This window comes from Achroia grisella, unplaced genomic scaffold (genome assembly GCF_030625045.1).
Source record: "Achroia grisella isolate CSIRO2021 unplaced genomic scaffold, CSIRO_AGI_Agris_v1 utg1239, whole genome shotgun sequence".
Classification (NCBI taxonomy): domain Eukaryota; kingdom Metazoa; phylum Arthropoda; class Insecta; order Lepidoptera; family Pyralidae; genus Achroia; species Achroia grisella.
The window spans coordinates 462,582-485,073 of record NW_026712602.1 but is presented as its reverse complement, the minus strand read 5'-3'; the positions used below and the strand labels follow the sequence as shown (position 1 = coordinate 485,073).

Below are 22,492 nucleotides of genomic sequence, written 5' to 3'. Positions count from 1 at the left end.
TGGATCTATTGCAGAATGATACTCTTCGTGCGTTGCCAAACCTTTTTATTGAGACTAAAGTATCGTGCCTAATATTTATCTGAAACCCGCAAAAACACAAACGGACAAAGCCATAGAATAAATGTTAAGTTTCTTCGATCGAACTCCTGTCCAATGTAAACGGGGATCGAAATTACGGAGGCTTGGGTCAAATTGAAACTCTAGCAGTACACTCAGACTAAAATCGTATCCATCAGGCGGGTGTTGGGCTTCAGCCGTTCCATAATTTCTACGGGTTTGGAGTGCCACCTACACATAGGGGGCTACCCTATCGTCCAGTGAAGCTGTAAAGGCCAGCTGCGACCAAGAGCACTACAGTAGTTCGGAAAAAAAGTTAACAGTATAGGTATTTTGTTTGTATACAATAACAATAATATCTGTGGACATTTTACACATCGCCATCTAGTTCCATATTTAGCAGAGCTTGTCTTATTGGTTCTAGACAACTGATATGAGTACAAAGATGCATTTATTTTGTAAATACATATATAGAGAACACCTAGACTGAAATAAACAATCATACTCAGCAATACAAATGTTTGTACCGTGCATGGAATCGAACCCACTACAGACTACTATATATGGGGCCGCAGACTGATTTTACACAAACTTTACTGTAAACCTTGTACTTTACTGTAATTTTGCTGTAAGTCTGTAAGTGTGTTCAATGTAAGTCTATCGGAGACCGATCTCCTCTCAAATACGTAGCCGGAAGGAGAATGACTGAATATGCGGCGTACGATCAATCTCATACTTTTGTAGTCTCTCGCAGCCCCTTCGTTTCTTCGCCTTTAACTACATGGGTTACAGTATTAACATTTTTTTATACAAATATCAGTGTCTCGTCACCTGCAAATACATATTGGTTATTTATTTAAGATTTTCTCATCATACTTACAGTTAATCCAAAGCGTATAATAAGCCAATGACATAATTTAATAACAAATAGCGTAATTACATAACAAACAATAAACAAACTTACTAATATTATAAACGTATTATCATATTCGATATGACGACCGACAGAGAGCAGTGGAAGAGAATGACATACTGCGCCGACCCCAAATAATGGGATAAAGACAAGGCAATGATGATGATGACTAATATTATATACGCAAAAGTTTGTGACTATAAGATGGATGTTTGTTACTTTTTCATGCAAAAACTACTGAACAGATTTTGTTAAAACTTTACTCTGATGTAGCTTGTACATCAGAATAACACATGCTATAAATTTCATGTGGGTGTAATTCTAGTACTCAATAAACTTATGAATGCTATCGAGAAAATATAGATCTCTTGTCTCTCTGAAACCAAGCAATTGAGCAGTGAGATAGCTTGATGTGAGAGGCGTCACGTGACATGTATATAGGCGATGTGGTGCAGTTCATGTATGTAGGTGACAATTGCCACTTACCATCAGGTATACCTGATGGTAAGTGGCAATTGTCACCTACCATCAGGTATACCTGATGGTAAGTGGCAATTGTCACCTACACGTGGTATACCACGTAAATGGCAATAGTTGTTCATGAACGGGATTTTCATTTAATGTTAGACATAGACACCTACATGAGTAGCTACACGACTAGCTGACTCGCGCAACTTCGTCTGCGTCACACATACTTGACATTTATTTCGCCCAATTTACATAATATATTTGTAAATTATAGCCTATGTGTTATTCTGATGTGTAAGCTATATCACTTTAAAGTTACATCCAAATCCGTTTGGTAGTTTTTGAGTGAAAGAGTAACAAACATTCATTCATACTCACAAACTATTGCGTTTATAATATTATTAAGATCATATAAATAAACTGGCTTTTAAAATAAAAGAAATTCAGTTGAGTTTCTAGTCAGCTCTTTTCAATAGAATCTGTATACTGAACTGGATGGTAGGGAAAAAATATTAGTACAAAAATCTTGACTTTCGTAAGTGGCTAAAATGTACTACATGAATAAAAATTTCGATTTGACTTGATTTGATTTAATTTACTGTCAACTTGTTTGCCATTCAAGTTTCAAACAAATAATAGACTATGTCTTAGAAGGTGTGTAGATATTTTTTTAGGATTTATGGCTAGACGTTTTTGTGTTGTTATTTTTTAAATCGACAATATGTCGGATATTGAATAATAATATTTCGTCAGTACACAAATCTTATATAATCTATTGTATTTTATACTTTTTGACATTGACGTTTTTGTTTATTGTTACGTAGATTTGCATTGTTCGACCGTCAATACTTATTCGTCTATTTTTTAATATTTTGACGTCAAAGAATTAAAATAATATTCGAATATTTTTTTGCATATAATTCTAAGTGATTATTCTTTACTACTTGTAACTTGCGAGTTTCTTCGCATATGAGAATAGTAATTAGTTATTTTTTTAATGGAATTTTGTCCTTTGGTCTCCTTGATGTGTCATTCAAGCACCAAGCGGTAGTAACTTAGCTTCTTGGCTTTTGACTTGGCATAACAGAACTATTATATACCATTGATACTATCATTCTCAATTTTCTGAAAGTATTAGTTGTACCCGCGGATTTATCTGCGTATGTTTATTTATTTCAAAACATGCATTATTTATATGTACTACTTATATCAAATTTCGAATCTGTTTATAGATTTAATAATGTAAACATATTCACAGTTATTAAAGGTGTTGTACAATAAAGATGTAATTTTAAGTTTAAGTTTTTTTTTCGGACGACTCTATTGGTGCTATTGGTCACTGTTGGCCTTTACAGTTTCACCAGATGATAGGGGGCGAGTGCAGATGGCACTTCTAACCCGCGGAAGGACTTATGAAGCGGCTGAAGGCCAATACCCGCCAGACGTATACGACTTTAGTCTCAGGACACAACTAGGGGTTCGAACCTCGGATCAGGCCGTCATAATTTCGATCCTCGTTTGAATTAGTCGAGGGATCGATCGGAGGCAATTTCAAGTAATAATTTTAAGAGATACATGACAGTAATCCTACATATAGCACGGAGAATACTAAAATGTATTAAGTCCAAAGTTACAAATTTAGAGAATTGGACTTCAATGGTTTTAAGTTTAAAGTCGATTTTCCAAAATTTGCTTATTTGAGGTAATTAAGTTTGTTATTAACCGTAGCGTAAAATAAAACTATATATGATAATATTTATGTTATTATAATCATTATATGAAATATAGTAGTACAAAAACTATACAGCACACAAAGAAATAAGTAAGGCACACATGCCATTTTATATGTTATTGCATAAACAATCATCGTAATCGATGTAGAATTGATTAACGCATCTAGTCGACAAATACCAAAAAGGCAGACAAACTTAGAACATTGTTGGACATATAAAAATTTAAATAGTTTAGGTTTTAGGTAGTCATTTTATTGAAATAAAATATTTTATTCTCTTATTAGAGTGGAAAATTACTATGGTCCAAATTTGTAAGTTCAGTATTGCGAATGAGTTTCATATATGCAATGATGAAACAAAAATTATATTACCTTCTAATATCACTACTCTAATTAATGTCAAAAGTATTGACATTTGTGTATAAATTAGATTTGACATTTAAGATAGATCGAATAATTTGAGTAAATAAAGGAGAACATACATTTGTACAAATTACAATTTACAAAATGCCGACAATTCGTACCGTACGTAAAACAAGTATACATGCTCCTTTATAATAAATAAATTATTCGAATGAACAATTTAATAATTAAACAATAAAATAATTATGACGTCGCCAATCAGTACAAAGCCAAAATATTATGTATAAAAATAACAAAAGAAGCCCATAAGTTCAAGTAGGTACTTCGATCAACAATACGACACGGGCACGTCGATTACAAATCATTTAAATTTAATTTTTTATTTCAGCTCATTCCACGAATTGTACAAGTCGAGATCACATAAATCCAAACGGATTAAAAAATAACAAATTTGTGTTGTGTCCGAGAATATATTGAACCATTTAATTAATATCAAGAACGCTTTTGATTCGAAATTCAAAAATAATAGAATTGAAAACAAAATGGTGTCAGTGATTTATTTGTTTTTCGCGCCAATTCTACTTAGCATTGTGATTTCTGTGGCAGAAGAGCATCCGAGATCTGTGGCTGGATACGTGTCTGGCTTTATTTCCGACTGTAAGTAAAAACTCTTACATATTTATAACCAACTTTTTCACGCGGCATTGCTCGCGCGAATCTATTTTGTACCCACTTTAATAACTTTTATATTTTTCTACTGTTTAGTAAAATTACATGAATCAGGAAGCCTTTGCAACAACTCATATTTCTTTAGATAGTTTGTCTACTCAATAGACAAAGGCCTCTGGGATTTCTCTCCAATTTCGAAAAGTACAGGGGTTATTTATTTCATTTTTTCATCAAGCGATTGATTGCTGCTTGATGAAAAAATTATCAGAAATATGTAATTGATCTAATACTTGCAAAATTCTACAATATCACGAAAGTTTGTCGTCATGACTGCAAATAAATAGACATTGATTCTAAAAGTAATTAATTCAGCATATTGAATATTAATAAATTCATTTAAGTACGGAATATTCGATCCCTCAAGATCTGAAAAATAAGAAATGTTCTATTAATTATAAAAATTATAGAAGAAAACGAATTTAAATTTATTACTATTTCATAGCCATCATAGCCAGTGACCCATTCAATCTTTATAGTAGGTATATAAATATATACTTATATAATAATATATAGATTTTAAAAACAATAACTTTAATCCACTCCATTTTACTTGGTCTAATACCAAAAAATAAAACAATAAAATGTAAGATAAGGAAAATACTAAAAATTAAACTTCATGTAGTATTATTAGGTCCACATTTACTCAAGTACAATGTGAATCTGATAACGCTAGATGAAAATAAAATAAATTGTGGGGCTCAAAGAACTTGCAAGCAGACAATAAAATGACACATTTTATTAAAAAACAAAATAAAATTCTGGAGGCATGTAATCACCCTACACATTGTTTCTACTAAATATACATTATGCAGAATTTGCAAATAACAATTCTGTAATTTTTTTTACAGGATGAATATTTAGTGAGAAGTTCTTAAATTGCAAAAAAAGGACCTTGAATTAATATATAGTTAGTTTAATTGTCCATTTCGTCATACTTTATTTGCTTTGTGGTTAAGAGTGTTCTTCACACTATTTTCGATTTCAATACATTTATAATAATTAAAACTTTTCAATTTTTTAAATTTAAGCAGAAAAAGCAATAGACTTGGAATACAATTTTTAGAATATCATCATTATAATGAACGTTTATGATTGTATGTTTATGTATTGCATCAAGAATTTACAAAATATGTTATATAATATATCAAGTTCTGAACCTTGGTAGGGCGTTGGAAATTATTACATTATACAATACGTAGTTAGTTACTAAAAATAGATATTTGAATTAATGTACTTTATGTTCATATGTTATACTCAACTAGTATATAACTAATTTATTGACTTAGTATATAAATATCCTAAAGACATAAAGAAAAAAGAGATTAATATAAAAATCTAAATTATAGATCATAAATATCATAATGCACATGTACGAAGTCCTAAACGGGTCGCTAGAATATAATAAAACACAAAATGTGCATCTGTTTATGCGGGGTGCTAAATATATAATAATAAGGGTTATAAGATAGTAACAGTATCATGTGTAAGAATTTTTAATGTATAGTATTTTATTACTTTATTCACAGGTCCTGGTAGCGAAAAACCTGTAGTGATGACAAAGGAAAGTTTGAGAAAACTACGCATCAAAGTCATTGGAGCTAACACCAAATCGGGTTGGATAAGAAGGAAGTACTCGTATTTCCAAGTGAACGAGATGGCGAAGGATCCCACAATGGACTACAATCGAACAACATTACTTTTTGTATCTGGATATTTTGACAATCCAGATTTTGTAGCTTCTAGAATCTTGGAATACACATACAGAACAATGGGTTATAACGTTTGGTTGTTAGATATGCACAAATTTGTTGAGCATGAATATCCATCGTAAGTATTTCAATGACCATATAATTTCTTGAATCTGTTTTTGACTTGACTGACTAAGCTATTCTAAATTGGCACCATTAAAGCAATGGTGCCAATTTAGAATAGCTTAGTCTATTAGCGTAGCATTAGGAATAATCAATTTACTTTTAAGTTTTGTCACAACAAGATCAAGCTGAAATACCTTTCTTAAATATGTTCCTGATAGACATATTTTCTAAACATTTACGCTCATATTACTTATTACAGGACTTGTGCAAGTATCACAGTTATGCTCAGATTTAACTTGAAAAGTGTGCTCAAATAATATTCTATTTCCAAATATATGTCCAAACCTTACATGCTTAAAAATCAAATAGCCGCACATTCTTTTACGACTTATTTTAAACTACTTGTAAATAAACTAATGATAAATTTTACTAATTTCTAATATTTTTGTTTCAGGGTGACTCGGAATCTTCCAGCTATTGGGAAACATACTGCTGAAATGTTGTACAATTTGACTCTTCATAATGTAGGGTTTGATCCTAAGAAACTTGAACTGTTGGGTTTAAGTCTTGGAGGAGAAGCTATTAGCTTTATAGCCAAGTATTACAAAGCGTTATCAGGTGTAAAAATTAGCAGAATTACGGCTTTGGATCCATCAGGACCTTGTTTCAGAAATCTTGGGCCAGAACATAGATTAGACAAAACTGACGCTGATTATGTAGAACTAATAGGTACTAACATAGATGGATTAGGTTTAGCTACACCAGTCGCCCATGTTAATTTTTACATCAACGGAGGAGAATATCAACTATCTGATTTCTACTGGGTGCCCTGTGAAATGTTCTGTAGCCATGTCAAGGTGTTTATGATTTGGTATTCAGCGCTACGGAATCAAGATTCTTTCATCGCGATGCAATGTAATTCTATGCAGAAGATTAGGGACAAGAATTGTTATGATGAACAACCATTAGTTACTAATGTGCTCGGTCCCAAAGTGGATAAGACGAAACATGGTATATTTTATTTAGCGACAACTTATAATTATCCATACTATATGGGTGAGAAGGGATTGAAGAGGGAAAATGAACCTGTTGCTAGTATATTAGGTGAATCTAATAAACGGGATGTTATTGTAGTATGAAGTTCTGTATGTAGTTTTAAATAAATCATTAGTTTTAAGTAATAACTAGATAGAATTTAATATTTTTAAAGTAAATCGGTCTGATTTGATTCTTGCCTGAATAGTTCAGTTTACGTAGAACTTATTGTAATACTGAAATCAACATACCAAGTTCAGTTGGGAAGGCCCTTTTTATAGAAATCTAGTTGATTATGTGCCTTTCCTTCACTGTATTGGTACATAAATAAGCTTATAAATAATATTAATACGATAAACATCTAGTTTATATAATGCATAAGTGATTTTTATGCTAAGTTACAATAATTTCTGTATTCATTCATTAAAATAATTTAAATCATGGTAATTTGTGCGTTATGGCGCCTCTATAGCGAACAAATTACCATGAATTCGCTCCTCTCTTTCCATTAGTAGTTTAAAAACTGAGTGATGTACAGTAATAAGATATTCCACCCGACTTCAATCACTTTCTTACAGGTAGACTGTCAGTTTTTTCTATCATTCCCTAGAGTGATAAAGGAATATAAATCCCGAATACTTGCTACTTTAAAACATATTATTTTCTGTATATTTAGGCAAGATTTTATGTAAACAGATTTTTATATTATATTGATATGCAATAGTTATATTTTGTGATATAGTTTTTAATATAATTCTTAACGTCAATAAACTAAAATTTTGTTTTGCTTAAAATTTACATTACATTATTTCTTTAATTATTACATATTTTTACGTTTTTGCTTTTGTATTTTCTAATTGTAGTTGTATTTATTGTGAATAAAATATATACTTTCGTGTAAACCTGCTACAAAGTCCTAAATTTGGGAACAACCTTTAATAAGAATTTCTTAATACTACATTTATCTTGTTTACTTTTTTAATATTTTGATTTTTATTTCATTTAAATCTAATAAGAAATGTTAAATTAGTAAACAATTTGGTAGATTATTTCTATTTAATCCCACATCGTAGCTGTTATAAAGGTTATTGTTTTTTTTTATTTTGAATAACAATAATGTATTATGCATTCTTGCTATAAAACTCTGTACTTATAAACGATTATGTAATGGTAAAGGAACAATATTAAAACAAGTAGTTCTAATATTATTCCTTTACCTAGTTATGTTTATCACACTATAGCTTTTGTCTTAAATCTTTTATTGTGTGAAAATGTACCTTATGGCATATATTATTAAGTCTAAATTAAATACGTAATTAGAAATTCCATCACGTTCTTTATTTAACAACTTTAATTTATTCAATTTAGTGCATTGTTATAATTAAATTTTGTTATGCCTTGGTACATATTTTAAATACCTTGGCTGCACATTAAATATGCGATCCCATTAGAAGTTAATGAATAACTCCTTTAGGGGTTGGGGAAAAAACTTGTTAGAACTTATTTGGTAGTTACTTAACTTAAAAAAACAATTTTGAAGTTATTTACAATTTGTACATATTGCATAAACAGATATAATCATTAGCTCGTCTGCCGTTCCAGTGACTTAAAATCGTAAAATAATGACTGAAAAGCAAACATATCGAAGGTCCACAGACATAGAAATGGTAACCGTTGCGTTATCAAGTTACACGCGTTTTACGACTCAAGCGTTGTCGATCTAGAGCACTAAGATACCATGACTCTGATCCTGTAATTTCAATGCCTTATCATCAACTGAAATAAACCAAGCCAACCTGAAATCTACATACCTGAAAATACTAAAGTACCCACGCAGACTACTTTTTCAAAGTCTACCTCGGTAAGAAACCTGTTTCTTCTAGCGATGTTAGTGTATTCATAGTGTATGTATTGATGAGCTAAAACTATCGGTTTTATAGCAATTATGAAGCTCATGGTTTGGGCTATGGACATTTCGCATGCTGTGAAAATCTAGATATGCAATCTGCTCTCTCTTTTCTTAAACTTTATCTCCTGAACCTACCTACGTCCTAATATTCAGTAACACTTATATTGCCCTAGTATTACAAGTACATGGGCTTGACAAAAAATTACCATAAAGGCGACAATGACTATTACATAATAGTAGGTTTACTAACTCTAAAAAAGTAAATATCTGGTAATGCATAAACCAGGAACCCATCATCATGGGTTCCTAGATATTAAATGATGATGGGCTAATTGACCTACTTTCCACTAGAATTCCGTGAGCCCATATTGGTGCACCATACCATTATACTATATTAAGAAGAAAAGAGCTAATCATTCGTCATCAAATAAACTGCTAGATGGTTTGTCACTTTGAGTCAATAAAAGAAAATTACAGTGTTTTCACTAGCTAGCTCAATTAGTGAAAATGTGATAATTATCCAATATATACAGTCAGAAAAGGAATTTTATTAATTATATACAGTCATAGAAGGAATTACCTTATAACTGAAATATTCCTTACTTACATGATTTCGTTCTTCTTTTCGGAAATTTTTCATTGCCATGTAAAAATTAACATGACTTGATCATTTTTACTTACTTGTAACTTGTTCGGTAACATAAACTTGTAAGGTCACTTGACGGGAATGTAGTACAAGATTCTATGAATTCTATTTATTCAAATGAAATATATGTATATCCGTTTCAAAAAAATATTAGATTAGTAAAAAATCCAACGCATGTGGGACGTCCATATTAAGTTATTAAAAAATAAATAAAAAGTTAAATTTAAATCGTCCAGTATAAATAAAATAATGTTGTCTGTATTGTACTTGCTTTGCGCGCCAATCCTATTTGGCTTGGTGACAAATGTACCAATAAATGATACAAATTCAGTGAAATCATACAATTCTGGATTTCTCTCAGAGTGTAAGTGACAATAGACTATTTTATATACTACACTAGCGACCCCTCCCAACTTCGCATGGATGCATTACAAATCTTTGAATTTCTCGGCTTGTTCTACACTATAAGATGCATGTATTACATATAAATCTTCATCTTGCATCACTATATATTGCTGAACAGCATACAATCTGTTGCGACTTTGTTTTATACTACGTAAAGTTACTAGCGATCCACGATTTCACAGAGCTGAACAAAGCATACGACAGAGGTAACCTATATACATGTATTAAATTTAATAAACCCTACTGAAGGTGGTTCAGGAAGTAAACACAATGGTCTCCAGGAGTGACTGCGTTACACCTAATATATTTCCAACAATAAGCTCATAATGCCTTGTTGCTAATGATTACCTTCCCCCTGTCAAAGTCATTCAAATAGACTCAGTTCGCAAATCAAATGTCGATTTTTGACTATCCCAGATGGCTTATTAAATTTATATTATTTTGTTTAATTCCGCTACCATTGTGTGTATGAGATCACAATTATATAGTGTGGAAATCTGACCACCGCTAGACGAGCCTTTCTCTATTGGTGATCAAATTCCGACCTTTTTTGAATCTATAGCTATACCGCGACAAGTATTTCGCCTTTCAACTCAGCCGAAATCACTCCGAACTCACGGTAGATTTGACATAAGTGTTTATAATAGACCTACATGAATAAAGATATTTGAATTTGAATTAGAATATAGCATCATTAGGGAATATATAGAGACTATTTGGTAACCAAACTGTCGCTGTTTGGGCGTAGATTCAATAACGATCGGAATTTGAGCACCAATAGAGAAGGTTGTAACGCTTCCGGTGGTCAGACTTCCGCCCAAAATATTTATGATCTCACACATGCCTTAGCATGCGGTAGTAGAAATAAACAAAATAATATAAATAATGAAATAGACTCCCGCAAAATTGCTTGATTCGATAAAATATATCCCAGATTTGATAACAGTCATACTCTTATTTACAGGTCCTGGCAGAGACAACCCTTTATTAATCACGAAGGAAACATTGAAAAAAATCCGCTTGAAAGTCATTGGATACAAAGCAACAAAACGCTCGGTAAGAAAGAAGTACTCTTACCACCAATCGAGAGACATGGCACACGATCCCACCATGGACTACGCTAGGAAGACCATACTATTCATAAGTGGTTACTTCGACCATGCAGATTTCCCACCATCCAGAATTATTGAGAGCAGTTACAGAACGTTGGGCTATAATGTTTGGTTGGTGGATGTTCAAAATTTTGTCAACGACCCATTTCCAATGTAAGTAAGATGTAGATATTTTTTTTCAAGGGATGATAATGGTATGGTGCACTCGCTTGCGCTATCAGTTTACGCTGGCGGGGCACCAGTGGAGTATGATAAGATGATATGAAGTCAGGACAGTTAGCCCATCCTGACAAATTTACTAGGAATTTATCATGATGGTATCTAGGGGGAACCGCGTGGTGGTTAAACTGACATGGTACATGGCTAGCAATGGAGATATTAATCCACATTCCTAACACTGCCTTTCTCCCAGGATATATATATTTAAATAATATAACATTAGCTACTAAAACGAGAAAAGAAGGGTTACAGGTGGTACTAATGAAGTGATAACTTGCTTCAACTTATTAGTTCATAAAATATAAATCTCCCAAAAAGAATTAATTATCTCTATTCTATTTCTATCTATCTATAGTCAAAGCGTTATAATAACCTATCGTTGCCTTAATACATGGACTGTACTACGGACATCACGTTATCATGTGACAACCGTGATACCACTTATACTTTGCTAATGGAGGACTAAAATGTCATGTCTCTTATCCTGTAATTTCATACGTACGAAGATCCATTTGCTAAGAAATGAACTTAATTTTTAATTGTATAGCTTAGATAAAAACTTAAAAGGTTTTTTCTATATAAATATCCATAATAAATTACAAATCTCTGTTTAAAATGGTTCAAAGACAAACTAATGAAATGGCTGATAAATAAATGTTTTTATTCATTGAAAGATTATTTTATATGCAAAATGGAGGACAAATATATATTTGTCTATCTATAAATTGTTATCTATACATATAAATAAAATTGGAGTGTCTGTTTATAATATTGAAATAACCATTTTATATTACATGCATTTGAACATAAATACGGTACATACAACAAAATAACATTTTTTACAATTTTTGTCTGTCTGACTGTCTGTTTGTTTGTTCCTGTCCATGTCCTTTGAAATGGCTGGACCGATTGTGACGGGACTTTTTTTGGCAGGTGGCTAATGTAATAAGGAGTAACTTAGGCTACTTTTATTATTATCTTCATTATAATTTTTAATTAATTAATATAAATATTAAATGACGGCCTGGGTGGTCTAACGGGTTAACACACCGCCTTACTTCCGATAGTCGCGAGTTCGAATTCTCGCACGGCACAAACTGTACTCATGAGTATGATTGTTTGTATCGGTCTGGATGTTATCTATATATTTCTATCAGTTATCTCGTGCTCATAACACAAGCTTTAGCTAGCTTAACTTGGGACTAGATGGCGCTGTGTGAATTGTCCTGAGATTATTATTAGTATTATTATTAAAATGCATGTATTTTGTGAGTATTTGTAGTAAAGTGATATTTAGAAATGTAATGATATAATTTTATATTGAATTAATTATGATGTCATTTTCACTATTTGCACACCACTACGGGGTGCTGCATGGCATGTACTTAAAATATTTTGTATAATCCAATACTGTACCATATAGCAAGTAAATAAATAAATAATATTTATTATTTCTTAGCAAACGTGAAAAGCAGCAGGTAATAGTGTTATTACAAAAATACGAATGAAGAAAAAGAATTTTTGTAATAACACTTTTTATGTTAATATTATTTTTTATTATTCTTTTGGTAAAACAATGACACGTTTCTTTGACGTAAATCCCAGGTCACATCAACTGTAGGTAATATTTTTTGTATACTTTTGGTAAATACCATTTGAGAGTAATGCGTGACTTAAAAAATTGTATTGTCGGATTCGTAGATTTATATTTTACTAGCTATGCCCGCGTCTTTGTCCGCGTTGAATTCAACTTTATTGTTCTAAAATAAAAGTAGCCAAGTTACTCCTTATTACATTAGCTATCTGCCAAATATAGTCCCGCCAAAAGCGGTCCAGCTATTTCAGAGATTAGCCGGAACAAACAGACAGACAAAAATTGTAAAACATGTTATTTTGTTGAATGTACATATGCATGTACTATAAAACGGTTATTTCAATATTACAAACAGACACTTCAATTTTATTTATACGTATGGATATGACAGTACATTTAGGGTTCCTTTCCTACTAAAACTTATTAGTTTGAAATTTTGCAATGGCTATTTATAACTTGAATTTTAATGTATTTTTTTGAACATACATTAAAAATTCTAGCAAAATTTTAAACAGAGAAAAAAAATCTGTTTTTCTGCATACTGTACGATTGTTGATGTACTTTTTCGAATGTTATTGAAAGTTCATTAATGTCGCTAACTGAAAATGTCATGTACATTCCAAAATACATTTAACATGCATTAACAAGTTAGAAATATAACTGGAGTTAATCAGCCAAAAATATACCAAAAGTAAATAACATTATATTTGTAACAATAAATTATAATAAAGATTCAGTAATTGCTCAAAACAATCCTATTCCAGAATATGGACTTACTACAATTGCTTACAATTCTTTAAAACACTACATCTATTACTTATAAAAGATATAGTGTTTTAACCCTTTTAACAATGTTTACAATTGTAGTTATTATATAAACGAAATGATTACTAAGATACTATTAGTCAACAGTTTCCGATAGTTCGATGCTGTTACAAAAGTCTAGGTCATGGCACGACTGTAGATGGTGGAGGATGTAAACAATTATGACGAACAGTTACCTCCTTTCATCCAGTCTTTCATAGTCTTTATCGTCACGATTTCTACTGGAAAACACTTGATAGCCACGACAAAACACATTGACTTTAAGTTTAACACTGATCCTTGAAATGATGTATTGGAGAAATTGAAACATCTATTGAAATTTTGATATTTATAAATATTAATTGCTTCTTTCATCATTCTTTGATTGTATCGGACGGAGTTCTTAAATAATAGTATCCTAATAAATATTTCGTTTATATCTTACTTTTTACATACATTATAAACGCGAAAGTTTGTGAGTATGGATGGATGGCTGTTTGTTACTTTTTCACGCAAAAACTACTAAACGGATTTGATGAAACTTTACAGTAATATAGCTTATACATTAGAATAACACATAAGCTACAAATTTTATGGAATAACTAGCTTTTGCTCGCGGCTTCGCTCGCGTTAATTTATCCTCTTAGGGGTGGTATTTATCAAAATCCTTTCTAAGGGGATGCCTACGTCATAATAGCTTTATGCACGCAAAGTCTCAGCCAGATCGGTTTAAAATTCACAAAGTTTTATACAAATTTTCATCCCCTATTTTATCCCATTGGAGGTAGAATTATTTAAAATCCTTTCTTATCGAATGCCTACGTCATAATATCTACCTGCATGCCAAATTTCAGCCCGATCCGTCTAGTGGTTTGCGCTGTGCGTTGATATATCACTATGTCAGTCACCTTTGAGTTATATATATTTCGATAGATGTAATGTATATAACAGGATGTAGGTATCAGATATTGTGAAGTAGAATAAAAAAACATCTATTATATATGAATTATACTCGTAGGACTTTGTTAACCTGGGTCATGAACTCCAAAAGGCGTGAGTTCCATTTTGCAATTCCACTCAAAGATTTTTATAAAAACTTTTGTTACATTTCGAACAAACTCTTCGGTAATAGAAACATCAAAAACAAGTTAAACTATAACACCGCTTCCCGCATCGTTCGATTCAAAAATAGTCTGCAAGATGTGGAGATAACGAGTGTTGCATTCAAATTCAAATTCAAAAATCATTTATTCATGTAGGATATTTTAGCCGCTTATGAACGTCAAGTTTTACATTATAATTTTTTTTTCCTACCGTCCAGTTCGGTACATAGATCCAATTGAGAAGAACTGGCAAGAAACTCAATTGAATTACTTTTTTTTTAAATCTAGTTTATTTACAATGCATAGGTATTTATATAGGTCATGTCTAACATTAAATGAAAATCCCGAACATAAAAACTATTGCCATGCACGCTCGTCATTCAAGTAATCGTTTAGTGAGTAATAGGCCTTGCTCAGTAAATATAATTTAACAGATGTTTTGAATTTATTTAAGAAGATATATTAAGAATTTATTTTTACAATAAGATACCAAATAATCCTTTGGTATCTTAATGTAAAATTTTATACCTGTTCCCATAAAAGACCTATTGACTTTTTCTAAACGATACTTGGAGACAGCAAGTTTGTCTTTAAATCTAGTATTAATATTATGAATATTGCTGTTTTTTGGAAATAAGTCAAGATTTTTATGAACATATAGGATATTTGAATATATAAATTGAGAAGCAACGGTGAGAATATTTGCCTCTTTGAATTTCTCTCTTAATGAGTCACGACTCTTCATACAGTAAATCGCTCGATTAGTCATGTTATCTCTCATTGGCCATGATAATATGGCAATAATCCTATTTTAATTAGCAATAAGCAACTCGGATTAACCGCATTAGTTACAATATTGTAGTGACAATATCCTATTACTTCTTTATCTTTACTTATACCAGTTAGTGTATATTTAAAATCTGCCATTTAATTTCAGAGTCACCAGACACGTGCCTACTGTTGGAAGACGTATCGGTGAAATGATTTATAACATCACACTTGAAAACGTTGGTTTCGATCCTAAGAAACTTGAGATCCTTGGCTTGAGTCTTGGCGGTGAGATCATCAGCTTCATAGCCAAGGCCTTCAAAGAACTATCGGGTACTAAACTTAGCAAGCTCACAGCATTGGACCCAACAGGACCTTGCTTTAGAAACTTGGGGCCAGACGAAAGACTGGACCAGAGTGATGCAGATTACGTGGAGGTTTTAAACACTAATATGGATGGTTTAGGCATAGGCACACCAGTCGGCCATGTTAATTTTTATATAAACGGTGGGGAGTACCAAATATCAGATATTTACTGGATGCCTTGTGAGTTACTTTGCAGTCATATAAAAGTGTATACGATATGGTTTTCGGCGTTAAGGAATCCAAACAGCTTTATCGCAATGCAATGTGATTCTGTACAGCAAGCCAGAGATAGAAAATGCTACGATAGACAACCAATGGTTACAAATCTGGTTGGCCTGAACGTAGATAAAACAAAACACGGTTTATTTTATTTAGCAACAGATTATAAATATCCTTATTATATGGGCGAGAATGGACTGAAAAAAGAATTGGAACCTTTTGCTAATTTCTTCAAACAATTGCATAAAGATGACGTTATTGTTGTATAAATTAAATTGTTAACTTCTAATTATAAATAAAATATTTTATGTTATCGTTTATTAGTAATATTAGATAATTTTTTTAACCCTTCAACCGATTTTGATTAATTCATAAATATGTACCTAGCGCAATAATCGTAACATGCAATTCAAAATTATTTTATTATTGGATAAGTAAATACGACTTATTCAGAGATTAGTTATAATGGATATACCAAGCCAATACCAATAATATGTTTTGTCAGTGGGTTTGTGCTCTCTAACCTCAACAACGACTTCATTACCTAATGTTAGGAAATCAGCTTCATTTAAATGTCAATTTAATTGAAAACTTTTATGAACAATCTGAATTCAGCACGTGTGAGCGCTGAATGAATGAACTTAGAAAAAAGGCAGGATGCACTGAAATATCTACCACAATTTTTTATATTTATAGTAATAAATGTTACTATATTCTATTTTTACCTAATTACTGCTAAATATTGTCTCTATATTTAGCAGTAATTGTAAAAATGAAAAATATAAAAAAAATAAACATGTACTTACGCGAAACACAAAAACAAGAGACTTAATATACAACGAGTAATAACAAAAAATAATCATAGATACGTATAAGAAACACAATCCAATCCAAATGCCAAAACCAAACCGTTCAAAACCAGAAATTAAGATCAAAATGAAGTAAGTGACCAACGAAGAACGAACAATAAATAAAAAAACACAAAGAGAAATTTGTAAAAGTATAAATATACATTTTATGTACGTGTCACAGTGGTCAATAAAATCCTCCTAATGATCTCCCTAAACAGAATTCATTTAAGAATTTTTAATCTGTAATTTGAAGTAGATCAATCAATAAATGTAACATACCATTCCGACTGGTGATCACAAATTAACTTAATTAAATTACAATGATTTTATTTATTATTAATTTTTTTAAAAATAACTAAACTAAATTTTATTATACATCATCAAGACAATCAGGTAGAGAGGACTCAGATTATATTTATGTGTTTCGTGTGTTCATATAACATGCAATGATTTTCAGGTTATATATTTAAGATTTTAACAATTCGTCATTCATTCGCCAACTTAAAATTCTCATGAGGTCATCCAAAGGGTACACAGATCACTCAATGAATTCTAGATACGTGTAATAAAATAGAGATCTTTTAAATATAATGTCATATCGTTAAAAAATTTAGTATGCGCGTGACGTCCATTTTAGAAGACAATGTAAAGACTAAAAATATATACAGTTATAATTAAATTTGCAAACATAGCTAGTCTAAAAAGATGGAGGTCGTTCTTTATTTGATTTGCGCGCCAATATTATTTAGCTTTGTGAATACAGGACCTGTGCAGGATACAAAATTAGTGAAAGGATATCATTCTGGCTTCCTTTCAGACTGTAAGTACTACAACAATATTTACATATTTTTTAATATGTTCTAATTATGAATATGTATATACATTTCTATATTATTAAGCTATACATGTATAACTAATCAAAGTAATTTTTAGGCAGATAATGGATTTGTTTTAAGTTGAGTATGTTCAGTTGTGATAAAGTATACAATAATAATAAACTAAACCAATTCAAAGACAGCTATAACTTAACAAAACAAAGCATATGAAATGATGTTATCGTAACAATGTACAGTGAACAATGCCTGATAGAAAATGGTCATCGTCACCTGCTGATATTAACGTTACTACGGCCATCACGTCTTCACTTAACGTCCATAGATACACCCATATGTTGTCATTCTTGAAGACTTTATGCCCTCGTATTCTGAAAATCCACTACCGTATCTTCTTCAACCAAAACACACTCACAATACATCTCAAAAAGTAGTACCTTGTACCAGAACTTTTTTTTTATGGATGATAATGAAATGGTGCACCCGCCTGCGCTAACGGTCTACGCTGGCGGGGCACCAGTGGAGGATGATAAGATGAACATGAGGGCAAGTCAGCCCATCGTGACAAATTCACCAAGAGTTTATGACGATGGTTTACAGGGGGAATCGCGTGGAGGTCAACCTGATATGACCTAACAATCCTCTTTCCACCCTACTGCCAGAACTAGTCTCACTTATTTTGGCTGCCAAACAGTAAGCTGTGTTTTAGTCTACGATATAGAATACGACTAGACAGTAAAATTACAGGATACGAGGTATGCTTAGCCCTCTGCATACGATAACTTGATATCCGCAGTGCTGTTCTTGTCGATGATTACCGTTTACCATCAGGTGAGCCCTTACTTTGTTTGCCATTACGATTACGTAAAAAAAGTCTACCGTTCTTGAACTTTATTTATTAGTTAACATTTACAGGTCCTGGTAAAGAGAATCCAATATTGATATCGAAAGAATCTTTGAAGAATATTCGTATTAAAGTCATAGGAGCTAAAGCAACACCACGTTCAGTAAGGAGGAAGTACACATATTATCAAATAAAGCAGATGGCTAAAGACCCCACAATGGATTACAGTCGGAAAACAGTAATATTCATAAGTGGTTACTTTGATAATCCAGATTTACCCCCTTCCAGGATCTTGGAGAGTAGTTACCGGAATTTAGGTTATAATGTCTGGTTGATAGATATTTATCAATTTGTAAATTATCAATTTCCAGAGTAAGTATTATCTATATAAATTATAATAATACATAATTCTAATGTACGTCTAAAGTGAGGTACTACAGTTTTATAGAGGACATCAATATCGAAGAGTGTAAATTGCAAAAATTTTTACTCCCAAAAGTGAGCACATATTATTATTACGTTTGTTCTCCAGAAAATCAATAACGTTTAATAAATGTGTAATTTGTTATTATTTTCAATGTTACATAAAATATCTATCCATTATAAATATTGAAAATCTAACTAAATGTTACTTCTTTACAAAATGATTTAGCAAAATCTAGAACATCTTCTCCTAAATGCTCCTAATCGACTTGATACATTTAGATGCATTTTTGTGTGTATTATACACATACAATAGATTTCTGGGTGGATTGTAAACACAATTAAATGTGATATATATCTAGGTAGATCTGCTGTTCCGGGCAGGACGACATCTGATGTGTTCTTTTGTATCAATGCTTTATGCAACATAAATAGAAAAATAATACTAGGTACCAAAATGTTATCCTAAATTTTTATTTCAGAGTCGCACGTTTTGTCCCTTCCGCTGGAAGACGTGTTGGTGAAATGTTATACAACCTGACTCTTGAAAACGTCGGGTTCAACCCTAAAAACCTCGAAATTGTAGGTCTGAGTCTCGGTGGTGAAACCATCAGCTTCATAGCTAAATCCTTCAAGGAATTATCGGGTACTAAGTTAAGCAAACTTACTGCATTAGACCCAACGGGGCCGTGCTTTAGAAATTTAGGTCCTGATCAAAGACTGGACCAGAGTGATGCCGATTACGTGGAAGTGGTAAGCACTAACATAGATGGTTTAGGAATGGCTGCTCCAGTGGGCCATGTTAATTTTTACATCAATGGAGGGGAATATCAACTATCTGATCTTTATTGGATACCTTGTGAATTACTCTGTAGCCATGTTAAGGTGTATACAATATGGTATTCAGCACTGCGGAATCCAAACAGCTTTATAGCAATGCAATGTGATTCAGTACAGCAGGCGCGGGATATGAATTGTTACGACAGGACACCAATGGTCACCAATCTACTCGGACCCAACGTTGATCAGACGAAGCATGGCATATTCTATTTGGCTGCAGACTATAATTATCCTTATTATATGGGTGAGAAGGGTTTGAAGAGAGAATTTGAACCGGTTTCAAATCTGTTAAAGCAAATGAATAAGGAAGATGTTATTGTTGTTTAATCGTAAATGTTTTTTGTTTGTTTTGTTTTTAATTGTCTTTTTGTTTAATTATGCATAACAGAATATTAAATTTTTGAATTATTGTATATAAATGGTTTATTGTGACTAAAAAAGCAGATCTGACCTGATCATATATCCCAACTAGGAAGTATATCAACTGAAACAAATACACTAGCTGTGCCCGCCGTTTCACCCGCGTTAAACTTCAATATACTTCTACTTTTCAATATACTTCATAAATTTCAATATAAAATATAGCCTATGTATTATTCTAATGCATAAGCGTATTACTGTAAAGTTTCATCAAAATCTGTTCTTTATTTACAGTGAAGACAGTGTGACAACAACAAACATGTGAATGTTTTGACTAAAAAGCAGGCGTAATCTCAGGTAAAAACTAGTACATTAATGTACGGAAAGTATATAGTAGTTTCTAGAATTGTGGTGTACAAAAAAAAATATCGATTTATGTAATTTCTCATTACTGTAGATATATATTATAATACAATTTAAGAATATACAATTTATAATATATAAATATTATATTTTTTACAAATTACCATAGAATTAAGCTATGGCATTATTTATGAAAGACATTTCTATTACATTAGACTTTTTGAAATGGGGACATATCATATAATAAGCCCATAATTATGTTTAAATTGATTAAATAAGTCAGGGACTTTGAAAATTAGGTATTGATTACACTTATCTTTAAATACTTATTTTATTATAATGGTTTGCTAACATCGTAACTGTTTAAGTATATTATTCCAATAAGAGATAGGTAGCGCCATCTTTTGCAACACATAATTATTATAACTACTTATACTATGCTTATGCGTGCTTATTTTTGTTACATGACAAGTTGGAGCAATGCTTCGCTAGATGGCGGTGTTCATTTTTAATTACACACAACTATAATGTAGATGGCATTAGTAATTCTTTCAAAAAATATAATTATGTCATAATAATTAAAATTTTGTAATTATCAGTCCAAAAAACCTTTTCTTTTGTTTATAATTTATAGTAAATTGTATTAATTACCAAGTTTTATAACTTAAAATATAATTATGGATTTCCTTCTTTAATACTAATTATTAGTTAGACTAGTCCAGAATTTTCGATTATAGATTTGTGTAAAGTAAATAAAAAACGTACGGATACATTTTATGCAGCAGAATGGTGTCTTGAAGGAAAAACAGGTTCAATCCACAACGTAAACCACCACCAATAAGATGTTATTATTATCTGTATATACACATATAGAAAAAATAATTTATCTTTCCTTATTATTGTAGTTTTCAAGTATTTTAGAACTATATCGATAGATTCCGTGCCGTTATAAATATTTCAGTGATAATTTAATATAATACATATAAAGAGATAATTTACTCTTTCTGTATAATGCAAATATGGATGTTTATTATTCTATCACGCAGGAATTACTGAACGAATTTTGATGAAACTTTACAGTAATATAGATTATATATCAGAATAATACATAGGCTATATATTTCACGTCGGTGAAACCGCCCAAAGCTACTTCTTAATAATACTCCTAAACGATGTGTATTGTTAATTATTTTAAGTGAAAACTTTATTCCGCAATAGAAACTAAACTAAGGTCAGAATGTTAATAAAAACAAATAGAGATCGAGCAGCTGTTGACCTGAATGCTTTTCTCGTCGCACAACTGTTTTAAGTGTACAAACTTATTATTATTAGTGTCAATATTAACTGAAAGGGTCAGGACTTCACAATGGACAAGCGAAACCCCCTTATACCTACATTGAATATCAAAAATCAATCTTAATCTCATCGAACAAGGTCGTTATTACAATGGAATAATAGTTATTTCACTACTGGTTGGATAAAGTAGGGTCAGCGAAGAAATCTTTCTGACAATGTTCCATTGAATTTTTTTGTTGTAACTACAGGGCACCTGGTCTCATTTGAATGCAATCATTATTCTGCTGACCGTTTTGGGGTGATCTTTCAATCCTATCATAAAGGATGCATTGAGCATGAATTAGTATTTTAGATACCTATGATTAGGACAAAAAAAACATCAGCTTTGTTTGGAATCCTTACTAATATTATATACGCGAAAGTAAC

General features: G+C 31.6%; 3 protein-coding genes across 3 annotated transcripts; all 3 read left to right on the top strand.

The window, feature by feature from the left end:
• Positions 1–4,075: 4,075 nt before the first annotated feature.
• On the top strand, positions 4,076–7,215 carry LOC131854565 (lipase member H-A-like). Its single transcript, XM_059205683.1, has 3 exons — positions 4,076–4,190; positions 5,789–6,089; positions 6,531–7,215. The coding sequence occupies exons 1-3, from the start codon at positions 4,076–4,078 to the stop codon at positions 7,213–7,215; spliced, it is 1,101 nt and encodes a 366-aa protein (XP_059061666.1).
• Positions 7,216–9,915: 2,700 nt separating this feature from the next.
• Positions 9,916–16,525, top strand: LOC131854566 (phospholipase A1 member A-like). Its single transcript, XM_059205684.1, has 3 exons — positions 9,916–10,030; positions 11,036–11,336; positions 15,841–16,525. Exons 1-3 carry the CDS (start codon positions 9,916–9,918, stop codon positions 16,523–16,525), a joined length of 1,101 nt encoding a protein of 366 aa, XP_059061667.1.
• A 1,234-nt stretch (positions 16,526–17,759) lies between these two features.
• Positions 17,760–20,374, top strand: LOC131854558 (pancreatic lipase-related protein 2-like). Its single transcript, XM_059205675.1, has 3 exons — positions 17,760–17,927; positions 18,856–19,156; positions 19,690–20,374. Exons 1-3 carry the CDS (start codon positions 17,813–17,815, stop codon positions 20,372–20,374), a joined length of 1,101 nt encoding a protein of 366 aa, XP_059061658.1. The 5' UTR covers positions 17,760–17,812.
• The last annotated feature ends 2,118 nt before the right edge of the window (positions 20,375–22,492 follow it).

What these genes read in the sequence shown, in the direction of transcription:
- LOC131854566 (XM_059205684.1), top strand. Translation starts at nt 9,916, where the DNA reads ATGTTGTCTGTATTGTACTTGCTTTGCGCGCCAATCCTATTTGGCTTG. An exon ending in TTCTGGATTTCTCTCAGAGT is followed by an intron (nt 10,031 to 11,035) that starts GTAAGTGACAAT and finishes TCTTATTTACAG; the next exon opens with GTCCTGGCAGAGACAACCCT. An exon ending in GTCAACGACCCATTTCCAAT is followed by an intron (nt 11,337 to 15,840) that starts GTAAGTAAGATG and finishes ATTTAATTTCAG; the next exon opens with AGTCACCAGACACGTGCCTA.
- LOC131854558 (XM_059205675.1), top strand. Translation starts at nt 17,813, where the DNA reads ATGGAGGTCGTTCTTTATTTGATTTGCGCGCCAATATTATTTAGCTTT. An exon ending in TTCTGGCTTCCTTTCAGACT is followed by an intron (nt 17,928 to 18,855) that starts GTAAGTACTACA and finishes TAACATTTACAG; the next exon opens with GTCCTGGTAAAGAGAATCCA. An exon ending in GTAAATTATCAATTTCCAGA is followed by an intron (nt 19,157 to 19,689) that starts GTAAGTATTATC and finishes TTTTTATTTCAG; the next exon opens with AGTCGCACGTTTTGTCCCTT.
- LOC131854565 (XM_059205683.1), top strand. Translation starts at nt 4,076, where the DNA reads ATGGTGTCAGTGATTTATTTGTTTTTCGCGCCAATTCTACTTAGCATT. An exon ending in GTCTGGCTTTATTTCCGACT is followed by an intron (nt 4,191 to 5,788) that starts GTAAGTAAAAAC and finishes CTTTATTCACAG; the next exon opens with GTCCTGGTAGCGAAAAACCT. An exon ending in GTTGAGCATGAATATCCATC is followed by an intron (nt 6,090 to 6,530) that starts GTAAGTATTTCA and finishes TTTTTGTTTCAG; the next exon opens with GGTGACTCGGAATCTTCCAG.